The sequence below is a fragment of the Aulonocara sp. 'chitande type north' Nkhata Bay genome, linkage group LG12, assembly GCF_057382095.1.
Source record: "Aulonocara sp. 'chitande type north' Nkhata Bay isolate Kocher_YH1m ecotype deep benthic linkage group LG12, A_spYH_male_GT1.1, whole genome shotgun sequence".
Taxonomy (NCBI): domain Eukaryota; kingdom Metazoa; phylum Chordata; class Actinopteri; order Cichliformes; family Cichlidae; genus Aulonocara; species Aulonocara sp. 'chitande type north' Nkhata Bay.
The window spans coordinates 17,275,485-17,298,921 of NC_141355.1; the positions used below are offsets into that span (position 1 = coordinate 17,275,485).

The window sequence follows — 23,437 nt, forward strand, 5'->3', positions numbered from 1 at the left end:
ATGGTTATCTTCTGTTTCTCTATTCTACTTCCTCTTCCAGGATGCTGGGATTTGGTTTGTGTTCCACAGCTCTTCCACAGGTGACTCCCATGGCCTGGTGCCAGAGACCAAGGCCGAGCTCACACCTTTGGGGATTTTTTACAACAATCGTGTACACTCCAACTTTAAGGTATTGTTAGTCTTGCTTTTTGTGCACTATGCAGTCCAAGTTCTTGCTGTGCTGTCTCTTTGTGTCTCTGTGCTTTAGCAAGGAGGAGAGAAATACAGTGTTTGTATTCCAAATGACATTGCACATAAATCCCTGTTTGATTACTTAGTTATTGCTAGAAAATGGGAATAGAGACACACACACACGCACTAGTAGGGTCCACAATGGTGCTCTGTTTTGTAATGACAGAAGTCGGGCAGGTGAACTGTAAGCTCTTTGTCCAGCTTCTCTTACAGAGGAAGGAGCCATGAAGGTTAAGACTATGCCTCGGTTATACCACAAGACCAACTCACAGGCCAGGTTTCCATGTACAAAAAAACACAGACAGGCTTAATTTATTTTAACAGGGAAAACGAATCCGTATGTTTAGACACATGTACAGCCTTCGTTCTGTAACTTTACATTTAAGCACGTATCAGGTTCCACGCCAGAAGATACACTAGTGGAGTTGTTTATGTCCCTATAGCAGAAAACCTCCATTTGTACTTGTGGTTTTACTGCATTTTATTGTAATCATGCCTTCCAGGCAGGGCTGTTCATCGACAAAGGAGTGAAGACCACCAATGCCACTGCTGCTGACCCCCGGGAATACCTATGTTTGGACAACAGTGCCAGGTGTGTATGTGCCTAGACACAGACTGCAAACAGATTTGTTGATACTTTAAGTTTTCCATAACTGTTAGTATTACAGCTAAGGGCATGTTGACCACTCGTGGTTACAAATACATAGACCTGGAAGTGATTTTTGGCACATATCCAGCATCCAGTATCCAAGCAGACTATTTAAGAGTCTGCGGTTGGTTATCAAATGCGTCATAGTGTATAGTTATTCTGTGTAAATATTTCAGTATTTGTGGTTTACTTATCTACTGTTTGTTTAGTGCTACTGTCACAAACTGCATGAATTAAGGTATTTGTAGCTCCCTGTTGGATATCAGCTGGGATGTAGCCATTGACGGGGATAGACAGATGGCTTTATAGTGTGCTACTGCATTTTAGTGGAAGGTCTGTCAGATTTGTGTTGACAGAGGAAACAAGACTTTACAGATAGTTTCCACTCTGCAGCTGCCTACCTGAATACAGCCCTCAGCTAGGTGGAAAAAATGTGTCTAGTGAGACTGCGCACTGTGGTCTGTGTGCACAAGTATGAAGGGAGGGATTTTAAATGTTGTTCAAGTGCAGAAGGCACGGGGAGGTTTGTGTTGTGTATTTGCAAGATATGGTAACAGTTGTTAGAAAACGTCTCCAGCGATTTATGTTGTTCTCAGAGGTTTCATCTAGCTCCACAGTTGGTAAAAAAGAATCCCTTGAGCAACGATTTGGCTTTTGACAAGGTTTTAAAAATAACACCCTGAAATGCCACCACAAGGGTGCAAAAGGAACACGAGCCTCCCCCCCCCCTTTTTTTTTTTTTTTTTTTTTTTTTTTTTTTGAACACTATAAAAGTATTTCTGAGAACATTTATGTTCTCGGGAAGAAAGAAACCTTTTGTGACTAATGCCACTATGCCCTCTTCCTATAGTGCCACCTAAAGATGAGCACAGCAATTCAACAGTGGAGTTTTAAACCTTTAATCTAAATTCAGTTATGTATAATTTGCGTGTGTTTGCATGTTATTTAGTACATTGACTTTCACGAGTACCATATGTACTAAAATTAAAATGGGGAAGTGGTGGGGTTGGTGTGACACTGTAGTAAGCACGAATAATTACAAAGACACTGATGTCGTCATCGAAAAATCCCAAGGAAAATATCATAAAAGTATTTTTAGTCACAAAGTATTTTTATTGAATTATTTTTAGATTTCGCCCACACCAAAATGCCGACCCTAGTCGTCCTCGGGTGGCAGCTGTCATCGACACTTTGATCTCCTTCAAGAACAACGACTTGGGGGCGTGGATACGCGGTGGAGACATTATCATCAAGAACTCTGGGTGAGACATCTCATTAGCTAGGATTCAGTTTGTGCTGGTTTGGCAGTTTGCTCCAAGTCTTCCAGTGAACCGAGGGTGAGAAAATAAACGAAGGATGTCTTCACAACAAAAAAACATTTTCTAAGACATGTCTTAACATATTATTCTCTTATTTGTTTTTCTGAACAGCTTTGCCGACAATGGAGTGGGATTGTCCTTTGCCAGGTGTGTACTTGTCTAAATCACTCTTTCACTGTGTTTTTAAGCTTTATTTGTTTTTATTGTCGTCCCGCTGGATGGGCTAACTTTTTGTAAGTGATATGATAGCAAGGTGGCTGTTCTTCCTGCAAAGTACAGAAACGATTGCATTAATAATTAACTAATTATCTATTATCCCTTGTTCTCCAGCGATGGCAGCTACCCTAAAGATGAAGGCTCCAGCCAGGAGGTGACGCAATCCCTGTTTGTGGGCGAGAGCCGGAACAGGGGGACGAATGGAGGACAGAATAAATACTGGGGCGTGGGAGGAATTGACGGAAAGATGAGGACGCTACCTAGAAACAGGTGAGGGGAGAGCAATAAGTGAAAGCTTAAATAATGAATTGTGGAAAGACATATTTGGAGTGCTAAGGCAAAAGTCCAAATCAAACTTGACTTTTCTCAGGAATTTCAGGGAATAGAGCTGCCAAAGAAATGTAGGCTGGGAAAACAAACAAGGAAGAGAGAAGCCAGCAAGGCAACAGACTTGTTGAAAAGATGGACAGATGAAGGTGTTACAGCTGCTTTTAGCTGATAGTGAGATTGTGAAATGAAATGACATTTAAGTAGTCTATAAAAACATGGTGGTGGCATCACGCACAGCAGTTCTTAGGAAGGAAATGCCTCATGCTGAATTTGGTTGCATAAGAGGAAAGGGAACTTTCTTCACCATTTCAGACCTTTAACACAGCTCCCTTTAGTTTCAGGTAGATGTCACAGTTTCAGTCCTAGTTAGAGGGTTATATATGTAGGGTGTGACACAAGTGAAAAACCCAGATGTTAATGAGCAGTCTGCCCAGCACCATTTGTGACACAAGAGGCTCGTCCTGCTGTAATACCAAATCAGACAGGGTGGTAAATCCTAATTTCTTGGTTTTGCAATGCCCCAAGGATCTCCTGGCAGCTGTCTCCATGTTTTTTTTCCCCCCTTTCCGTCTCTTTTATTACAGATATTGTTATACAAGAGAAGAGGAGCTTAAGTAGGATGCTGGAAAATAATTACTGTATTTGAGTTTCAAGAATCAGTGTGTTTGTGGCCACTGTGTAGAGCTTTAAAATCATTTTACGGGCCTCTTCAGTGCCCTGCGACATCTGGCTCGCTCGGTTTAATTGCCGTTGTTGCTGCTGACACTTGTTATTTCTTGCCAGGGGAAACGAGTACATTTTTTTTTTTTTTCTGTTTGGTCATTTTTTCTGGATTTCTTTTAAACATCTCTTAAAATAGCTATCACAGCTATCTTGCACTGACTGTAACGTCTACATTGCTAATGTTAACACAGCTGGGTTTTGCCAGTTCATGACTAAAATGGTCCTGTAACCCATGTAAATGATGACTGTTTACCCCAGTCTGGTTTTATATGGTTTTATATATTCCAGCAATTTCCCCGTTGTGGGATCAATAAAGTCTTTATCTTATCATTCCTCATCTCCACCGTAGGACGTTCCCAATCCGAGGTTTTCAGATCTACGATGGCCCAGTGCGGCTTACACAGAGCACATTTCGTGGCTTTGCCCCCTTAAGCGAAACAAATAAACGCACAACAACCACACCAGAACGAACTACGCCAGAAAACACCACGCGTCATACCAGTGCAGTGGGATTCAACTTGAAGAACACCTGGCAGCTCACCCCTCGAAACAACCTGTCCCAGCTCAGCTTCCACTCCACAGTAAGTAAGGCTCAGTGAGACTTGACTTGGGACGTCATAAGAACATTGAAGCTTTTATTCTTTTTTGTAAATGTGGTGCACTGTCCCAGTGTTGTATTTCCAAAGGGAATGTGTAATATTTGAGCAGTGTTTGAACCTGTTCAGAGACTTTGCTTTCAGTCCAGGTCAGCAGGGATATATCTGTTTATTCAGACAGTAGATGTGAATATTCCTTCTCTGACCCGATTCATTCCCTTGTCCTTCCTTTATTTCTACCTAAAACCAGTGCACCGTACTTTATGCCCACTTTCTCTTTTGTGCTTTGCTCCTATTTGTTATTTACCCCTACAACTATCTTTTAATAGACTGCTTCAAAAAAATTAAAGGAACACTTTTTAATCAGAGTATAGCATCAAGCCACTTAAACATCTAGGATATTGATCCGGTCACTTAAGTAGCACGAGGGTTTTTCAGCTAACGCCAAAACATTTTCAGCTGCTTTGGTGTTAATGAAATTAGCAGCAAGTGCACTAGAGGTGCAACAATGAAACCTCTGCCAACGCAGGAATGTTTTTACAGGTCGAAGACACTGCCATTTTTTCTTTATCTTTCTGACTGTTTTTTCACTAGTTTGCATTTGGGTGAGGTTGTTGTCAATACTGGTGGCATTGGGTGATACCTGGACGCTACAGAGGTCTCCCATCAGAGTCTTACGAGCATGGAGGAGATTCCAGGAGACAGGCAGTTACTCTAGGATGGCTGGTCAGTGCCGTAGAACACAGGTGTCGAACTCCAGGCCTCGAGGGCTGGTGTCCTGCAGGTTTTAGATGTGTCCTTGATCCAACACAGCTGATTTAAATGGCTAAATTACCTCCTCAATATGTCTTGAAGTTCGCCAGAGGCCTGGTAATGAACTGATCACTTGATTTGTGTGTTGACCTAGGGTGATATCTAAAACCTGCAGGACACCGGCCCTCGAGGCCTGGAGTTCGACACCCCTGCCGTAGAAGGTCTTTAACCCATCAGTAGGACTGGTTTCTACTCACTAGTTCAAGGAGGAAGCGGATGAGAACTGCCAGATCCATACAAAATAATCTCCAGCGGGCCAATGGTGTGAATGCCTTTGACCAAACCATAAGAAATAACCTTCATGGGGTTAACATGAGGGCCAGACTCTCCCTAGTTTGCTGTGTGCTCAGAGCCCTGCACTGTAGAGCTTGACTGGCATTTGCCATAGAATACCAGGATTGTCAGGTCCACCACTTGGGCCTATGCTCTTCATAGATGAGAGCAGATTCACCCTGAGCACATTTGGAGGGGATACACAGGCTGAACAACAGCACTCTGACTGCCATTAGGTATTAGAATAAAATCCTTGGACTCGTTGTCAGACCCTATGCTGGTGCAGTGAGTCTTGGGTTCCTCCTGGTGCACAACAATTCCCGACCTCATGTGGTGAGAGTGCAGGCGGTTCCTGAAGGATGAAGGAGCTGAAACCACTGACTGATTCCCATGCTTGCCTCGCTAAAATTCCAGCAGCTCCGTGATGCCCTGGTCCAAATTTGGGAGGAGATCCCCCAGGACACCATCAGTGTTCTCATTAGGAGCATGCCCCAACTTTCTCAGGCATGCAGCCAAGCATCTGGGGACCATATGAATTACTGAGTACCCTTTTGAGTTGCAGCAGTTAAAATGGACTAGCCTGCTACATGATTTTTTTATTTTATTTTTTCAATTCGATTTTAAAGATGTATTTCCATCAAACTTTCCTTTAGTTCCTACCTAACACATTACCCAGTCTATACCAGCATTGATGTCCAGCATGAAGATTTTTACCCTTTAGATCTGATGTGTTTTCAAAGAGTTTGTTTAACTTGTTAGTGTGTTTGGGTCAGAGGCCTGGCAGAAACAGAATCGGGAGTCGTTTCAGGCAGAAAGAACACAGAAGAATAAAGGAGCCATCTTTCAGAATCAGGCCTGTGCAGAAACTGTTGTAAATCACTGGCGCCCTCTTGTGGGGTCATTGTACAGTGCAGTGTTTTTTTTATCCAAAGGCAACCTTTAATAGGCTAATTTGTCAAGTAGCTTGATTGGAGATTTCAGTTTGGCACATAAACTTTGAAAGATGCACAGCCAAGAAACCAAAAAAATATAATGCAGTTATATTACCTGTCCTTATGCAGTGCAAACAGACCTCTATAAAAAAAATGTAAGTGAGCTGTCCCAGGAATATGGAGAAGATCATTATGGAAACGATGGAAAGTTAAGCAGGTATCTGCTTAACTTAGATTAAAAATCACCTCTCAGTAAGTAACACAAATAAACTCCTCAGGTACATCTTCGTGCATTCTTTGGACAACCTGGAGAGTGGTTTGATGAAAACAACCTGGACGGTGACAAAACCTCCATCTTTCACGATGTGGACGGCTCAGTGACAGGCTACAGTGACACCTACGTTGGCCGAGCAGACAACTACCTGATCCAACATCCTGGCTGTGTGAAAAACCTGAAGTGGAATGGAGTGATATGCAGCGGCCGCTACTCTCAGGTACAGCGCACTCGAGTCTGCACCTCAGTATTGTTCTGTCCTTCTGATGTAAAAGTGATTGTTACATTCCACAACATCCTCCTCTCTTCTAGGTGTACATCCAGACCCAAGGAGCCCCTAGCCTGAGTTTATCCATCAGCAGAGATGAATACCCTAATTCTCCTCTGTTACTGAGGGGGATTAACAGCCAGGGGGCGTCGTCCCAGCAGTACCAGCCCATCCTGATGATGAGCAAGAGCTACACTCTGCACTGGAGTGGGCCTGCGCCCAGAGAAATGGTCCTCTCTCTCATTAACTTTGATAAGTGAGTAATAAGAATGACTGTGTGTGTGTTCGCCTCTTCAGCCACTGCTAGTCCAAGTCTCGAAATATCTGTAATGTCCTGCAAGTGAGGATGCAACACACTGCATTGAAGGGTCGTGTACTGATGTTTTCAACCACTTTCAAACTGCTCTTTCATTCACTCAGGGATGACTGGGTGCTGGTGGGACTCTGTTATCCGTCAGACACCACTTTTCAGATTATGTCCGACACATACGACAGGCAAAGCAACACGTTTGATGACATCACAGACTACGGCACCGTGTTATCCTTCCCAGAGCTGCAGAAAAAGACAATGGAGAGGAAGTACTACTTTGACCAGACTGCTGGGTGAGATGAAAGATTGTTTTTCCTTTTCCTTGTTTGAACTCTCAGTTGGAAATACTGCAATGTGATGACTGTAGGAGATTTGGTTTTTTAATAAAAAATGAGATCAATTTTATTTCAATTGTGTTTTTTTTTTTTTTTAATCCCTCTGTGACTCTACTGAGTTTCTAAAAGTTTATTGTTTCTCATCATCCCCAGCTTATTGTGGCTCTACCTTCGGGCCCGGCATGGTCGTGATGGTCACAGCTACTGTTCTGTTAAAGGCTGTGAAAGAGTGAAGATCACGGCCACTACATCCTCCAAAGAGACCTGTAACTGTACAGCCAAAGCTTACCCCAAGTATGCCAAGGCTCCCTCAGTCGTGGTGCCTATGCCGGCTCTAAACACGCAGCCCTGCAGAGACTGCGGTGCTAAACAGGTTTGTTAACATTTAAAGTGACCTCTTCATTTGGTCAATTAAATCCAAAGCTACTACCGCTGATCGACATGCGTCTGTCTCAGCTTGTGTTTTCCAGTGAGCCATGGACCTCCTACCTCCAGACTCAAGTGAAGTCTCTCAGCATTAAAGAGCAGCAGCGAGGAGATAACGTCTCCTTTATCACTGTAAGCAAAACTGCCAGGCAGATAAAAATACACCCAAACACTTTATCTTCATGTTTTAAACTTCAGATTTAAAACGGGGTTTATTTAATCCAATTTCTTTGCTGTAATTCCCCAAGGTGAATGAGATCACCATGTCCTTCTCACAGCCGGGGTTTTTCCTGGTCTCAGTGGATGCCTGCTCTGGAAAAGTCACCAAGAAAACCTCATTTAGTAAAGTGGATAAAAAGATGGAAACATACCTAAAAACTGACATACCAAACAGGTGAGGCAGGGCAAAACTGATAAATAAATACATACACAAAACAAATCAAGTTCGTAAATATGCACAATAAATAGAAAATTCCCATAAAAATAAAAGTTGACAGGAAATCAAACCTATCGCTGGGATTCAGACAGGGATTATCCACACCGGAGACACTTGTGTAACTAGATTTCATCAAAATAAAAAAATCTTGAAACAATTATTTTAAAAATTACAGAATAAACTGCACAATCTAAATTGCTCCTCATAGCTCTCCCCAAAGTTTGCCCCTTTGACAGACAGACATCACTCTTTTAATGACTTATTTGAACCTTTTCTCTTCACCTCTAACTTCAAACAACTGATAATGCAGTTTGTAGTGCAGTGTTAATAAAAGACTATGAAAATAAACTAACATTTTAAGGGTTAGGTGTAGTTTAATAAATGGTCTGTTTTGTTTAGTTCATTATAATCCAGTCCATTTATTATTCAGCTTTCTGTTGCAGTGTAAATAAACTGAATTAGCTTTTGTTTTGTATGTTTCCCCCAAACATCACGCAGCAGGTAATTCATAGAACTATTAGGGAACAATACAGTGTTTTTGATTTAAGATATTTGAACTTTTATATTAAATTATGTAGTTCTAGACATGTTTTTTATGAGCTTTCCAACATAACTCATTTTTAATTTTAGTTTCTATTTTGACATTGTTCGTCATAATATTGACTTCATTATTTATTTGACCGTCACTAAATATTAGATATTCTATTTTTTCATTTGGTGATAAATTACTAAGATCAAAGCATTTTTTGTAAAATGTTTCCCTCTGTATTCAGGGCGTGTTTTAAACTTTGGGAAAAAGGAATATAAATGAGTGTTTTCAGGAAGTAAAATGTATTTTAATAATTCCTTGTGTGGGTTTTGGTTTGGGTTAACGTGGTTTTCCTTTTTTCTTTTTTTTTGGATGACACTATAATATGTCTTATGGTTGTAGAGTGGCTTTTTTAGAAGTATTTATTTCCTCCAGGTCAATAGTCCTCGTGGCAACGTGGGGACAGTCGGGGGAGCTGGTCAATATCGCACCACATCTGGTCTCTCTTGGTGTGGCCAAAGATCCTGATCTGCATAGTAAAGGTTAGTACTACTTTAGTTTGTCTGTCTATCTGTATTTTAGATTTCTTTTACATGCCTTTTCCCCCGCTCCTTTTATCGCAGAGAGTCTGGCACTTTGGGGCTTCCGAGGGAGTTCCTCACCTCCTTTTTGGGTTTCACTACTGGCTGGACAAGGCGATGACGTCTTAGGGCTGCAGGAGCGCTACTTGCCTCTGGGCTTGGAGATGTATGGCTGTCCGCGACCTGCAACTCAAAAACGCAAAGACCTAGAGCTTCTGAGAAAAGCCACAGGACAACAATAACCAATGTGAACTGTACATGTTACCTAGCCGTAATGCTGTTGCACACAGATACACAAACACAGCCATTTGATGAATGTGAACTGCTGAACCTTTAATTTATTAACGATGACAAAGATGTTTACTGCTTTCAAGAGGAATGAAAGTGGGGTTTTTTATGAATCGAATGAATTTTTTTGTGTATGTACGCGTGTGTATGTATGTGTCAGTATGCCTTTGGGCCATGAAGTCAATGCACTTTCCTTTTTATATACACACAACCTGCCTTACTAGCCAGAGTGACGTAATGGAGCTTTACAGTAACAAAGGAGAAGAAACAAACCCAAAGTAATCCTGCAAGATCTACCTACCTGTCCTATTTATTGTGCAGTAATTGACTCTGAACACAGAACCCAATTCATTGCATACACAGATCAAAATGTAATTATGAGAATAAATAACTTTGATTTGACGTGAAAGCGAAATAAGATGGATTTGATGTGCTCAGGTCGAAGGAAGTGATAAAAACAAATGTCATTGCCTCTGAGATGTGAATGGCAGTATTAAGCCAAAAACCGTTGTTAATGTGGTTTAGTCGCATTGGTGATTAATACTGCAAATCTCCTTTAAAACATAACCATAACAAGCCATATTCTATCGAAATAATCATGTAGATGCATAATAATACTGTGTGTAAAATTAATCTGACTGTTTTTGGCCTTTCTTGTGTACAAAAACCCCTTAAAAATAACAGACTTCTGTGCAGGTGACTCCTTTTATATTTGACATGTTGCAATAGATTCTCTTTAAACTGGAAAACCTCTGAATCTCGTGCAGCTCTACATCTGAGATCTTTAAGCACCTTTTTATGGATTTCTTTACAGACTTACTTTTTTTTTTCCCCCTCCTCATGTTTGTATTTGTCTTTTAACAGTGATGGTGTGGCAAGTGTTGGCCACAAATACTTTTCCTCTATTTTTTGTTTTGTCTTCTCAAACAGAAATGAATGTTTTACCTTTCATCTGCCTCATTCATGTGCATTATTGCCACAACAGTATGGTAACATATAGCTCTAGGTTGCCGTTTCCTTTTTTCTTTCTTAGTTTGTATCCGTGCTGTACAGCAGTAACAGTAAAAGTATCATATTTTAGCTGTAAAGGTTACACGGCTTTATTTTGAGACTATTTTAATCTTTACCGTGAGCAGGGCTCCCCCACTGAGCGATGATGAGTAGTTGTGACTGTGTGAGTAAATGTCTGATCATGTAAGGTGAAGGGATGACCTCGCTGCCTTTTAACCACTCTACTGTTAAAAAGAGCAAAAGACCGAGAGATGGGTTCAGTCCCTTTGCCTTTTCCTTAAGTTGAAGATTCATCGATGCACAAGTGAGTTGTTTGTTTTGTTTTTCTTCTTAAGATTAGGGGTGAACTTTGTAAATAAGAAATTGAACTGTACATGTAATGGAAAGTAGACTCCCATTAATGTGTGTATTTTATTTGTTTTTGTTTCTTATTAATTGATAAAAGATTAGGAAAAAACATCTTTCCTGCAATTTGTCATGAAATTGCCAAACAAATAAAGTTGTTTTGTTTTAAAGTCACATGTTGGTTGCTTCAGTAGCTAACGGATGGCCTCTCTCTTGTTGCTCTGTGGTCCAGGACTTTGCATCTGTTATACAGCGTCACCACTTGGGGGTAGCCTAGTGTTATTTGTTTGTCTCTCTTTGTTTTTGTTTTTAGGACTTTAGGATTCTCGCCTTTAACTCTACATTTTGACATTCAGTATGCTGAAAATAAGTTTGAAATTACAAACTCTTTTTCCAGGAATAATATTTTACTTACTTTTTAAATACAGTAGCTTTTAATATACTTAAAGAATCCCCAATCATCTGTAGCCTGAAAGTTACCAAGTCAGAGGAACGCTGTCGGTTTTAATGAGCCTCAGGAGATCCCGCACTATTAGATGTACAGTAAAAGCACATGGCATGATGAAGCAAAGCAGCTGCTTTTACTGATGTACATTATGCATGAGAACATTATGAATTGGACATCCGCGAGAAGTAGCTTTGGTAGAGCAGGAGAGGGGAAACAGCAACCCATGTAGCTGTTAAACTTTATGGATTCGGTGCGCTTGCATTGTGATATCCCAGCGATTGTTTCTGTGTGCGCTCGTAATGAAAAGAAAAGCATCAAAAAACTTAACAGCCTAAAGAAATATGGATCAGTCCCAACAGAGCGCAGCCCCACCATATGGCTCGGATAGTGAGTTTGCTTGTCCATAAAATGGTCTCTGACCGTGAAGTGCTCCCACACACTTCACACTGATTTGAAAACGAGCGAGGACAGAGTGGCACAGTTTGCAGGCAAACTGATGCACAATAGGACAGCAGCTCTCTTTAACACCCAGGCATCTGCTATAAGGAGGAAAAAATAATCGCTGGTGGAATAAAAGCTGCATCTTACTCAGTGTTTCTCACTAGCTCTGTCCTTGGTTGGTCTGGATACATTTAAACTTTCTGACACTGATTGTAAGCGCAGGCGAGCAAAATATTTCCATCAAGTCTGCGATCTGTGAACATATTGTTCCAGTGTTGCATGGATGAATTGCACATTACTTAAAGCTGAGTTTTAATTATGTAATAGGGAAGCCATTGAACTGTGCAAATACATTTAGAGAAAAAAATGCCAAGGCTAAAAATATGTCACTAAAGACTTGTGTGTACTGGAGTGTGGGCGGCAGCCTTTAGTGTTGTACTGTATATTGTTTGCATGAGAATGGTATATCCATGGCAACACATACACATACATATAAGATTAGTTTCAAATACAACTAAAGCTGAAACTGAAATGCATAAAAATGAATTCCATTTTTAGGGCGACTGTGTGGATGTGATGAAATTCCTGATGTTAGACGCCTTTTTTAACAGCACTGGCATAAAGATGAAGTAATAACTTACTGTCAACATTTCTCCACATTTCATCATGTGGTTTTTAAGCTGACCACAATTTAAAGTAAGGTCCACAATTTATCGGACAAAGACATTTGTTGTTGTGTTAATAAGACTTAATTATTACTTAATACTTGTTGTATTAAAGCTTTAATTCAGCATGAACTGTTTGGGAATTACAATGATTCTTGTACAATACAATGATGCACTGTTTCAGAGGCTCAACATTAATTTGACAAACTAACCTAAATTTAAGAGCTTAAAGAGAAGGATTGCATGAAACACTTGATGATGTGTAATGCTTCAGCTCACGAGCAGTGCAGAACCGTGCACACAATTTCTGGCAAGGTTTCGTCTTGCCAGAAATCGTAAAATTATTACTGTACAGTAGTAATTTTATGATTCAACGTTATTCAATCATCATATTTCATGATTAGGTAGAAAGCTAGCTTTAACTGGCTTTGCTTTATATTGCTTTGGAAATGACAGTTTATTGCTGTGCCATAAAATGTGTATTCACACGCACTGTGAGCTTCTGGTATAACATTTTACAAAGTATGCACTTTCTGCATTTAGATTTGTATCCAGACAGAAATTATTTTTAGTGGAGGTATAGAGAATCATAGGAGTACCAAAAAGTTCACTGAAGAGTAAGAAAATAAACTTTTGTTGTCTGATTCCCAGAGATTCAGACAAAGCCATAAGTGTCTGAAAGATGAATTACAAGGTTCCCTGCCCTGCATCTGTGCAGTGATAAACTGCCTTCATGGTAATACTGAGACTGTTGTAAAACACCCTTTGCATTGAAAGTAGACTCATTGTTTATTTAATTTCCAGGGTTACAGTACAGAGCATACTGAAACCGCAATATTTCCCTAAACCTTTAATGAGTAGTTTTTAATACCTAAACCTAACCAGGTATTTTATTTATTTATAAACCATCTATCAAAGTGAAATCTAAAAGTTAAAAGTGAGTAAAAAGAAAACCGAAGTGCAAAACACGTAGTCGCCAAACGGTACACAAAACTTTGCTCTCCTGGCTGACAAACGTGTCACTTCTGTCACCTCTGCCTCTACTTATCGGTGTCCAGTGCATTCATCAAGGCATCATTACCAAAAGACACTTCTGTGTCTCTGTGACATCAGTGGAACCTGACAGGATGTCAGTATTTGACACACTGTCTCGGCAAATCTATAATCAAATCGATCAATTCAGCTTGAAATCTATCATGACTCCTCTTTTTCGAAAGGACCGCTTCCACGCACACATTTGCATGGAAACAATTTGTGTGTGCAGAGACCACATTAGGCTCCTTGAGTCCACACTGGAGACTTCATTACAGCAACAGTATCGTGTATTCGAGGTAAGTTTATTTGGATTCCCGCAACTACCGCACATGATACATCATTTTTCAGCCTCACCATTCAGTCGCTTCAGCGGTTCCCTGCTGATGCTCGGTGATGGCGGTCCTGAATAATTAAACAATTCTGACATCCATGTAGGGGTCCGTTTCCATGACAACCATTCTCCCCTTGTCCTCGCAGCCCTGAAGAGTAATGTAAATCTCCTGTCTGCTTAATGTCACAGTAACACCAGCAAAGTGCCACAGAAAGACACACAGGTTGGGATCAATGGGAGCTTTTGATGACATGTTTGGCCTTGGTTTGCTCGCCGCTTGGTGTTCTTACACAGGCAAGTCGTGGTGGACAACTTGTGATGACATGAGGCCTGCCAGGAAAGTAATGCTGGTTTTCAGGTGCCAGGTGACACCAGATGAAGCGTAATGATAGACCACACGGGGCACAGAACACCGAACTGTAGTAATCCAGGCAGTATAGAAACTTCGGTATGTACTGATTAATCCAAGCGGAGGTGGGAAGCATCGCTTTAAGGTCACAGAGTGAATATTTTAATGATGCCTGTAATCTTCTCTGACAGTATGTTGACACATCCACGCTTCTGAGGGCGATGCTCTCTCTATCTCGACACACAAAGTCCCCTGGTTTTCCCCGCCACACACACAACACCACTCAGACATAGGCAATTACCCTTTAACATCAAATGGTTCATCAGTTCCCAGGACCATTAGACAGTGAATTAACCTTATCTACCTGCAGATGAAGAGCCATGGGTATGACAGTTATACCCTTGTCCCAGTCTGAGCTATTGCTAGAAAAATATGCCGTGTACTTTCCACGCAGCAGGACACAGGCTAATCACGCACTGAGAAATGCAATAAAAAAAGGATTATGATGCAGTTATTCATTGTCAAGAGTGCTTATTCTGTATTTTAATCATTCACTCAGCTAATATGTGACTCTTTGTTGGGGATACAAACCAGGCCGTGAGATGACTAAATGCTAAAACTCAGCATGGGGTTTTTAAAGCCAAACTTCCTAATGCTGACTCTTTGCTGTGTGTTACCTCAGAAAAAGAAAACCCTCTATGTTTGTAACAAAGATTAGAAGATGCTTTAATTTGATTAAACGTAACTTTTAAAATGTAACTTTTATTTAACTATTAAAGAAAATTGTGGAAACTGTCTAGTCTCAAACACTGAGCTTTGTACTGAATTAGTTTTGTGCCTTTGCTGAAAGCAACTATGATGCCAAAACTATTTGGCACATCATCACAAAAGGATGATCATGGCTTTAGAAGTCACTCACTAATTCGTCCTGTGCAACTGGTCTGTTGAAGACACAAAGTGTACCAAGCCAAGATAATCACTTGTCTTGGTAGCTTACCAACTCTTGGTATGCTTTGACTGGCCAAACATTAAGTCTGTTGTTCCATGCTCACACAAATGGATCTAGAAATTGTGGGAGATGACAGGGTAAAATATCTGTAGAGGCTATATGTAGGTTCTCAGTCATCCAGGTTATAGTGGTCTAAGGTGTTTGAATTAAATGCAACCTGACATCTTTTAATGGTTTGAACATCGCTTCCCAGGCGATTAAACCATTCGACATGTTTGATCTTAACAACTCTCATAATCGTCAGGAAGGGTCATCCCAAACCCCAAATTTCCTTTTGGAATCTTCAGTTGAAACACCAGCTGGAAAACTAGTTGGAAAAGCTACACCTATCCCGACTTCCTAATCCTAGATTACTTTTCAGTGACGACACTCCCAGCTCTGACATCCAACATAAAAGTATTTCAGGAATAACACCTGGTAATCAGCTGTAATAAAAAAATTTAAACATTTTGGTTAAGAGGTGAAAGAGGTGGGAACGCCTTGGTGTTCCCCCGGATAAGCTGGAGGAGGTGGCTGGGGAGAGGGAGGTCTGGGCCTCTTTGCTTAGGCTGCTGCCCCCGCGACCCGGCCTCGGATAAAGCGGATGAGGATGGATGGATGGATGGATGGAGGTGAAAGACCTTCAAGAACCTAAAAGAAGTCAACTTGCCTTCAACTCAAGCATTTTAGTCTGTAAAGTGCAGCAGCTTCACTTTAGTCGAGTGAAGCTAAGCTATTCATTTCTTTGAGCTAATAAATTCATCACTACTTACATTTACTGGAACTCAGGAAGGAGGGAATACTTTAGAAGCTATTGAGTGCAAAAATGCATCTCCAGAGCTATGAAAAAGAGAACAGCTCGTGTCTGCAGAACACTTGCTATTGAATAGTGAGCAGGCTGGATGCATGCGGGTAAAACTGCATTGAGGTATCATTCTTATGCTAATCAGTATACTGTGTTTACATCAGCCATAACTCATAAACTCCAATGTTGTGTCTCTATACTACTGCAGTGGAAATAACATTTAAATAAGTAAAAGATGAATCAAACAGTCAAGATGGGACTGAAGTGCAGACTTTCAGCTTTAATTCTTGGAGCACTGAAACTGGTTGTAACTCCTAAACAATTAATGCGGTACCTTTGTTACTTCAATCACACTTCAATCACATCTTGATTGTTTGGTTTAAAATCCACTGCGGGGGGTGTGCAGAGGCAAAATGAGAAAAAATTGTGTTGCAGTCCAAATACTGATTATATCTAAGTCCCAGAACCCAGCTTAAAAAAAGGATACAGTGAGTTACTAAAAAAACCCTACCTGATAACCTTTTCATCTGAGCAGCTCAATACGTGACATAATTGAATGCACGGATTGGATTTTGGATTGTGTGACTTTTTCTTTTGTGCCAGCGGAGTCATGCCCTCAGCCAGGCTCAACAGTATCAACACCCCTGATGATTAGAAATAGATTTTGTGTGTTTTCGGTTGAGACTATTTTCTGCTCTTGCACATTGCTGGTTAATTGTCTGCAGTATCCTTGCTCCTCAGCCACATGTGAGACACCATGCATTATTGCCTTTGATTAAAGTCACACTGACATAGGACATGTTTTAGCTAATTATGTGTCTGTTTTATCCACTTTCTTGCTTTGAATCAGTTTTTAAAAAAAAATCATTTTCTCTTTTCTTTCTTAAAAGGAGAGCAATAAAAGTAATAGTTATAAGACTGACATTGTTTCCAATAAAGTTAGATCATCATTAAACCGTCAGCTAATGCGAAACACTCTTTAGTATCACAGCTTAAGGTCACAGTGGTAAACAGCTTTAAATGTCTGCTTTATTCCCTCGCTTTCTTCTCTGACAGTCTTCACTGTTCATCGCCCTCCTCCACAAACTCCTCCTCATCGCCCAGCTCCTTTTTCTACAATTACTGTCTCTTCTTATTTGTGCATTATATGGAGAATTTGTGATAACAAGCTTGTAGGGTAGAACCACCCACTCACTGTTACGCACCGTCAGGTAATTGATTACAAATTGTACGCTGTTATCAGGAACCATTGTCTAAGATGCTACGCCTCTCTTAATTGTTTTGTCTTGTTCATGCACTGTTTTGCTCGGATCTGTCTCTCTGTGTCGTTCGTTAAAAGTCCAAAGCCTAAAGAGGTGATCAGGGACGTTTGTATGCAGCAGGTGTGCGTGGTTGCACGATAACGCAGTGTGGAGATGAACGACGCTCAGATCAGCACCGGTTTGTACCTGATGTGACAGACCAAAATTGGATAAGCCACTTTACAGTCTCACCGCTGCATTGTTGCAGACAGGCCATGATAGGAGATGGAATAAAGTGAAGGGAGGAAGCGAGAGAGGATAGCATGAGGATGAACTCAGAGGTGAAAATCACAAATAATAAAAGTAAAATAACTAAGATTAAAGGAAATAAAACAAACAGGAAAAACGAAGAAAGATAGAAGAGTCAAATAAGCAGAAGACAGTCGGTTAATTAAGCATGGATACCAAGCTATGGGTTATCTCATGCTCATGTTTCCAGACAACAGAGAGCCATCTTAGGGCCCTAAAATTAATATTGGATCGACAGCGGCCCCTCGGTGTTGTCTCTCAAGACAACTCCTCCCCTCTGTTGCTGTGGCATCCAAGTGATCTCTTCATTAATTCATAGTAGAGAGCAGAACTAAATTAGCTCTTGTTAGCCTCCTGCTGTTTACTTTTCTTTATTTGCTATCATTAAACCTGCTCCCTTCAAACTGTGCACTTTGTATATATATGCGTGTGTGTGTGTGTGTGTGTGTGTGTGTGTGTGTGTGTGTGTGTGTGTGTGTGTGTGTGTGCATGTGAGGGATGTGAGGTGGGCATCATACCACCCTCACCTAGCAACCTGCTCCTGTGAAATGCTCAAAGGGTCTGAATCACTGGGGGTGACACACACACACACACACACACACACACACACACACACACTGGGTGTCCCACCCTGCAGCCCCTCAGAGTAACTGTGACTCAGGTGCTTTTGTTAACGACGTTCCATGTGCCAGATGCTCATCAGGCCCAGGCAGCAGCCAGATCTGCAGGAACAGGTCTTCACTGACTCTCCGATTTTCCTTCTCTTTCAACTTCATCACAAGAAGCAAGGCACTGACTGATAAGAAAATGAGAACGAGCAAAGGAGACGTGACACATTAGTGGAAAAGGGGAATGGCATTGCCTCATCTTCATCACCTTGAGTATTAATTGATTCTTGCTGCCAGAGAGATCTTTTGCAGAGAGATGTAGTACGATTTTTTTTGTTTTTCTTCCTCGTCTTCATGCTGTTTTTGACTCTTCAGGCTCAAACACAGGTATGGCTCGCACTAAAAAGACATTTAAAAAGGCTGGTGTAAGAACGGGACGACGGGTTTGGCACTGAGGGCTCAACAAGATGACTCCTTGGACAAGCACTCTTAGTGGACTAGCTAATGTGTTTTAATAGAGACTGACATTATCACATACACACACACATCCCCATGTGGATACGCTGCGTCATGCCCCATCCTCCAGCACGCCTCCACTACCAGAGGGATGTCTTCCCCACCTGTGGCTTCTGACTCCTAGAGCCAACCATCCTATCACAGCCACCATTATCTCTCTCCTGGCATTCATCTGGTTTTCCCCTTCATCATCTGGTTGTGCTTTGCACCTTTTCTGTTGAAAGTTTTTTTTCTTTAAAACAGAAGAAAGAAGGACTTTTGCCTCAGTAGAAGATTCAGAAGTTCACGTCAACTAAGGCCAGGAGGAAAGCGATTCCCAAAGGAGCACCCGGAACTTTCCCAGTGGTAAGACATCAGCCATTTTGAATATGAAAGCTCCCTTGGAGATGATGCTCGAGCTAAGGGTATAAAGATGTAATAAAGAGGCCAGCGATAACATGGAAAGTTCCATTAAATCATGCCTAAGAAAAAGTAGTGGAATGAGGACACAGTGATTTGGCAGTGAATTAGAGTCACTGTTGTCTGGGGTGTATTACTGTTAATATTTATTTATTTAATGTTTTTAGGGTGATGATAAAAATTGCATTGTGTAAGCTGTAGTAACAGATCAAGTGCTCGGCTGCTGGTGTCCTAAATAAATAATAGTCCTGTCCCCATATTCTCTCTTTTTCTTGCTTTGCCCCTCCATCTGTTGGCCATTGGACACTGAAGCAACCATATGCTCTTTATGTATAAATCATGTCAATGTTAGTGAAACATGGATTTGGCACACTTCTTCAAAATCAGCCTCTGAGGTATCCTCTGTCCCCTAAAAAGAGTTCATTGTCTATCTCTGTTCTTCTATTCTATCTTTATATTTGCCTTATGTATGTATTTATATTAGTCTAAGAATTCACAACCCTGTGATGTCCTATATGATATTTCTTTCTTCAGTCTTTCCACATTACTGAAATTTATCTCTATAGTTTCAAATGGCTTAAAATTTGCTAACGACCTGGATGAACATGAACTTTTCTTTACAGTGTGAATTTGTTTGTTTTTTATGAACACAGCTTGTGTGGACATACTATGGTGTCTTGTCAGAAATTCAGCGATTGGCTCGTTTGTCCTTAGACAAAGGCGAGCCTCATTAGTGTATATATGGTTTAGACTGAAGGCCAACTTTAATTAGAGAGGCGAAACCACATTTATATAGAAACGCAAACAAAAATGCATCATTTTGCGAGCATATTGAGGGTATCATGAGTTTGCTGGCTGTCACGTAGACTGTCATCAAACAGCCTGGGAGATGTGTAGGAGTGTCGGCAGCAGTTTGAACAGTTTGGATGACACTTCTCTACAGGAGGCTGAGTTTGCTTTTGGCTCATCTATTACAGCCTGACAGTTTGTTGAGTCTTTCCCAACAGTATAGCAGCCAGCAACAGAAGGGCCTAAACAACAGAAAAACAAAGCTGGTTCATGTGTTTTCATTGGGTGGATTTAGCTCTTTTTTTGTTTCTTTTTCTTGGAGTAACACCTGTGTTTCAGTATGGTCACAAATGATAGCTCACCCACTACATAAGGTAGCTGCGCTGCTGATGACAGCTCTCTCTGTCTCTTTGGATGATTGATACCCGACCAGAGTTTTAGCTCTAAATATGCACCTGATGAGTACAGCTGACATATTTGAGGGAAATTCAAAAATTCTGGCTAAGAGAAACACATATATTGTGTGTGAATATTGTGCGTGAATTATTGATGGCATCGGCCTGCTTAAAAATGCATCCCCAACCTTTCTGTCGCACAGAGAGAGGAAACAGTAATTAGTGCGAGGTTATGAGAGGAGACACTGGCTAATTATCAGTGGGGTAAACACAGCCGCTTCTCTTTTTGGAATAAGTGTTTTATTTACAACAGATCGTACAGTTATATGGATTTACAACAAAACAAACAAACAAATAACAGCCATGCCATATTGTTATTTGATGTCCCTAATTTTGAGCGCATGATAATTTTGATAATGAGGGTCCTTTGTTCATTACACTAGTTTTCTACGTTGATTTGCTCAAGATCGTCAGGTGGCATCGTGCCAGACTGAGTATGGCACTCACGGCTGATTAAAGAAAATAAACTATGAAGGAATAAATAGACGGGGAATGGGAACTAGTTAGGCTGCGTGCTGAAGCATAATTGAATCTTATAAAGAAAAAAAATCTGAAAAATCAAGTTCCCACACTAATCTGTGCAGTCCTGTGTAAAACTAAGTACCTGCAGGAATTAATTGATAAGTAGCAGCCAGGAGCTCTAATCAAATGCACTTATTAACTGATCATAAGCAAGTATGAGCACTTTGGTCTGGTCTGGAGCATTCAGGTGTGTGTTAACTCAATGCCACAATCTTCCTAGGGGTGCATGTCTAAGCCAATTCACCCCAAGGTCAGAGTGTGCAATGAGAGAAAGAGAAACTGCAACAAACCCAGGAGCTGCATCTCCAAATCAAGTTTGACGTATTTGGAAAGGTTACCAGGAGACAGTGTCTTGTCTCTAAAAAGAACAGGACAGGATCGCTTTGGTTTGCAAAGCTACATCCAGACAAACCACAAGACTTCTTTGTGGCAGAAGGCTGCCCCTCCCCGAGCCTGGTTCTGCTGAAGGTTTCTTCCTGTTGAAAGGGAGTTTTTCCTTCACACTGTTGCCAAGTACTTGCTCATATGCTGGTCGTTTGATTTTTGAGGTTTTCTCTGTGTTATTGTAGGGTCTTTACCTTATAATGCAAAGCACTTTAAGGGGACTATTGTTGTGATTTGGCACTAAATAAATAAAATTGAATTGACACAATGTCCTTTGGGCAGATGAGACCAAAGTGGAGCTCTTTGGCCACAGCAAACACAGCAAATGTCCACAAACACCTCAGATGAACTGTCAAGCATGTTGGTGGAGAGGAGACGGCTTGGACAATTTGCAGTCCCTGACTCAACCATGGAGTCCTCTGTATACAAGTATGCTAGTCAAATATGAAGCCATATTTTTTTTTCCACAGGACTAGATGTTCAGTACAGCGGAGAAAGTGCCTTCAAGCGTGATTGTGATTATTGTTATAACAGCATTTATAATTTATTTATTCTACAGTATTTTGATCTTTGTGGCCCATTGTACTAGTAAATCCACACTCTGCAGTTTGCCTTGTGTTGCATTTCCTGGTAATTAAAGCTTTGCTATCGTGACTTGATTAAAAAACTTTAAATTAACTGAATTTGGAGCACCTTCAAAACACCCGAAACACACATCTCTTATAATGTTCTTACCAACTTTTTTAAAAAATGTAACGCAATTCTGAAAATTTACTGTGAGGATTTTAAAAAGGAACAAAAAACACTTTCCTGTCAGTCCCAAACAAATAGTGAAAAACCTTTGATTTATGACCTTACCTCCCTGGACAGAAAACAGACTGAAATCATAATATGTCAGTTAACATACAGCCACAGTGAGTGTGCAGATCTTCATAATGCTTTGAGTGTAAAGAGTGTAGCTCCAAGAGATCTGGTTTCAAAAAGAGAGTAAGGGATTTTGCAAGTAAAACTATTTGTGTGGCATAAAAAAAGAATAAAAAAAAACACAAATGCGGAAGTTCAAACATGATTTTACTTTTTGTCTTTTAGAATCTATTACATTTGCTGTCTTAAAAATACTTTCAAATTATGAGTTCAGTGTCAAATTGTTATTGGACAGAGATGAAGCAGTTTTGTTTCTGACATCTTCTGACTCTAAGAACAACAAATATCTCATTTTGCTCTGCTTTTTTTTTACCCAGGGGAAAATGACGAGGAAGTCTCACACCAGAAGAGTTCTGACCCCACTGTGCACGGAAATTAAGGTAGGAACGATACTCCCAGTTTCCCCGAATATTTTAAATACTAAAAAGACAAAAAACAAACAAACATTTCATTTCTAATAGTCGTTTCTAATAACTCGTGCCTGCCTTGTTTCTACACATCAACGATCAAAAATCATGACGAAAACAAAGAAATATACAATTAAACTGACTGTTTGGTTGAACTGATTGATAGAATAATGAATGAGAGGTTCGAGCTCAGCAACCCTCACTCCAGTCCCGCAGTGATACATTGTGTTTCCTAATGCAGCTTAATCACGATAAAAGCCTAATTAATAATGTTAATGCAGTGTTGATTAAAGAAGGAATATAGTTTTCTAGTAAAGAGACTGAAGTGTTTCTGTTTCTCAGGCTACAAATGCTTATTATCCACTTGCTCATCAACAAAAATTAAGACAAGAGTGTAAAGCCTCGTTAAGAAAGTCTAACCACCACCAGTAGCTGTTTATGATATTAGGAAATAACAAGTTTTTCTCAGCTAATGGCAACTCCTTTAACCCTCATCTCCCGCTTCTCCTTCTATTCTGCTCCGAGCCTGTTTGCAGCGTTAAAAGAATAAAATACAGACAGTCAAAGTCACGATCGCACAGCATTTTCTGCTGTGTTAATAGGTCAGTTAGACTTTTAACACTGCAAACATACCTTAGATAACACAATGTGCCACTAAAATACAGCGTTTGCCGGTTAATTTATTGTAATTTAAAACATTTCTAATCAATAAATATTATCTTAAATAAATTAAATGATGTTCTTTCAAAAACAGGTTCGCCCCCCCAAAAATATTTATAGCATTACATTTAATAAAAATGTCTATTGATTAAAAAACAAAACAGATCAGCGTGAGGTCTTAGAATTATTTATTCACATTTTGAAGGAGAAAAAAAAGTTTGTCCACTTATTAATATTACTAATTTGTACTACTGAATTTAAATATAAATATGTAAT

At 40.4% G+C, this 23,437-nt stretch overlaps 1 protein-coding gene across 1 annotated transcript in view; it reads left to right on the forward strand.

Moving 5' to 3' along the window:
* The window catches only part of cemip2 (cell migration inducing hyaluronidase 2), a 31,468-nt gene extending 20,409 nt beyond the window's left edge, over positions 1 to 11,059 (forward strand). The window contains exons 11-24 of the mRNA XM_086313941.1: positions 41 to 169; positions 735 to 823; positions 2,011 to 2,142; positions 2,311 to 2,346; positions 2,530 to 2,685; positions 3,818 to 4,049; positions 6,361 to 6,576; positions 6,669 to 6,880; positions 7,045 to 7,227; positions 7,423 to 7,642; positions 7,726 to 7,827; positions 7,944 to 8,089; positions 9,096 to 9,202; positions 9,284 to 11,059. Coding sequence (XP_086170067.1) covers positions 41 to 169; positions 735 to 823; positions 2,011 to 2,142; positions 2,311 to 2,346; positions 2,530 to 2,685; positions 3,818 to 4,049; positions 6,361 to 6,576; positions 6,669 to 6,880; positions 7,045 to 7,227; positions 7,423 to 7,642; positions 7,726 to 7,827; positions 7,944 to 8,089; positions 9,096 to 9,202; positions 9,284 to 9,483 — 2,160 coding nt within the window. The 3' untranslated portion in view covers positions 9,484 to 11,059. The remainder of the gene's footprint in view (positions 1 to 40; positions 170 to 734; positions 824 to 2,010; positions 2,143 to 2,310; positions 2,347 to 2,529; positions 2,686 to 3,817; positions 4,050 to 6,360; positions 6,577 to 6,668; positions 6,881 to 7,044; positions 7,228 to 7,422; positions 7,643 to 7,725; positions 7,828 to 7,943; positions 8,090 to 9,095; positions 9,203 to 9,283) is intronic.
* Positions 11,060 to 23,437: the final 12,378 nt, after the last annotated feature.